The sequence below is a fragment of the Poecilia latipinna genome, unplaced genomic scaffold (genome assembly GCF_001443285.1).
Source record: "Poecilia latipinna isolate Pla-1442-1.1 unplaced genomic scaffold, P_latipinna-1.0 Scaffold37, whole genome shotgun sequence".
NCBI classification, from domain to species: Eukaryota; Metazoa; Chordata; class Actinopteri; order Cyprinodontiformes; family Poeciliidae; genus Poecilia; species Poecilia latipinna.
Window position 1 is genome coordinate 1,306,698 of NW_015112653.1, and position 1,257 is coordinate 1,307,954.

The 1,257-nt window shown below is 32.2% G+C and overlaps 1 protein-coding gene across 2 annotated transcripts in view; it reads left to right on the top strand.

Annotated features, from left to right (window-relative positions):
- LOC106955245 (glutamate decarboxylase 1) overlaps window positions 1–1,257 on the top strand; it is a 23,284-nt gene that overhangs the window by 6,086 nt on the left and 15,941 nt on the right. For both annotated transcript variants that reach the window (XM_015045324.1, XM_015045333.1), the window contains exon 3: window positions 84–146. In XM_015045324.1, coding sequence (XP_014900810.1) covers window positions 84–146 — 63 coding nt within the window. The remainder of the gene's footprint in view (window positions 1–83; window positions 147–1,257) is intronic.

Genomic DNA, 1,257 nt, shown 5'->3' on the forward strand with positions numbered 1-1,257 from the left:
AACAAAGCAAAACCAAAAACACTCAATATAGAGAATGATGATAATATTACAATAGTCTTTGGGTTTTTTTTTTGTTTTTTTAGGTTATGATGCGTGGTGTGGAGTAGCTCATGGATGTACAAGAAAATTAGGCATGAAGATCTGCGGTAAGTTTATCTGTATATTTATTTCTGAATGTTACACTGTAAATTGTTTGCCGTTAAAATAACAGCAATAAAGTGCGAATTTCACTGCAGCTCTTGTATTTTAAGTTTTGCAGGGAGCCACCAGTGCTACTGTCAAACGACAGCACAAATCCAATAACAATAACTCTTACTGCTATCTAAAATACGACATAATTTTTTTCAGTGCTCCAGAAGTTCATGGTAAGTCAAGTTATGGCTGTACCTATGCATTAATTACAGGAACATCATTGGAACCGGTAAAAAAAATTATAGAATGATAATCAAAATTTTCCACTCTAGCCTGTTTTATATCAGTGTGCAATGCTGCCCATTTTCTATTTTGGTCATTATTTTGAAATTACAGTAATCATTATAAATCTACACCATCAAGATAAAAATATTATTGTGCACTATGTAACTGCTGGTTATGCAATAATTTTACTCTTAAAAACCACTTTCCCTGCAGGAATACGTATGTTCATTATTTTAACCCTCATTATACAACAATTTACTGTTAAAATGACAAAAAAAAAAGGTTAACAGTGCAAGGAGAGATTGCAATGCAGATGCAAATAATCACCCACCTCTGTATGTTAACCTTACTGTTGAGTTAATATTAAACCATTTCAGTACAAAGCCTCAGTTCTGTACAACATGTTTATGGAAATAAACTACTAAATGTGATTGCTTCAAATCATGTTGTGCAGCTCTGCGCATTAATTACAGTAAAATATAAATATTAGCTCATGCAATAAAAAACTCCAATCAAATCAATTAAAAACAATGATTGATAAACTAAAGTAATTCAAGAAACATGTTTCGTCCTTCAATATTACTGAAATTTTACTTCCAGTAAACAATACCTTGCAAATCTACATCAGTATGATGTTTGCAGATTATACAGCCCAAACCTGCTGAGAATAGTTGTACTGTGAAAATCTGCAACTTCACAGCTGCATATTGCTTCCATAGTAAGGAGTTGTTGTGAATGTACTAATTTACAGTCAAATCAACAAAACATGTGTTAGAGTGTAAGTAAACGACAAGGCTTCAGTTTTTGTGTTTGACAAAATGCTTTACATCCTTCATGACT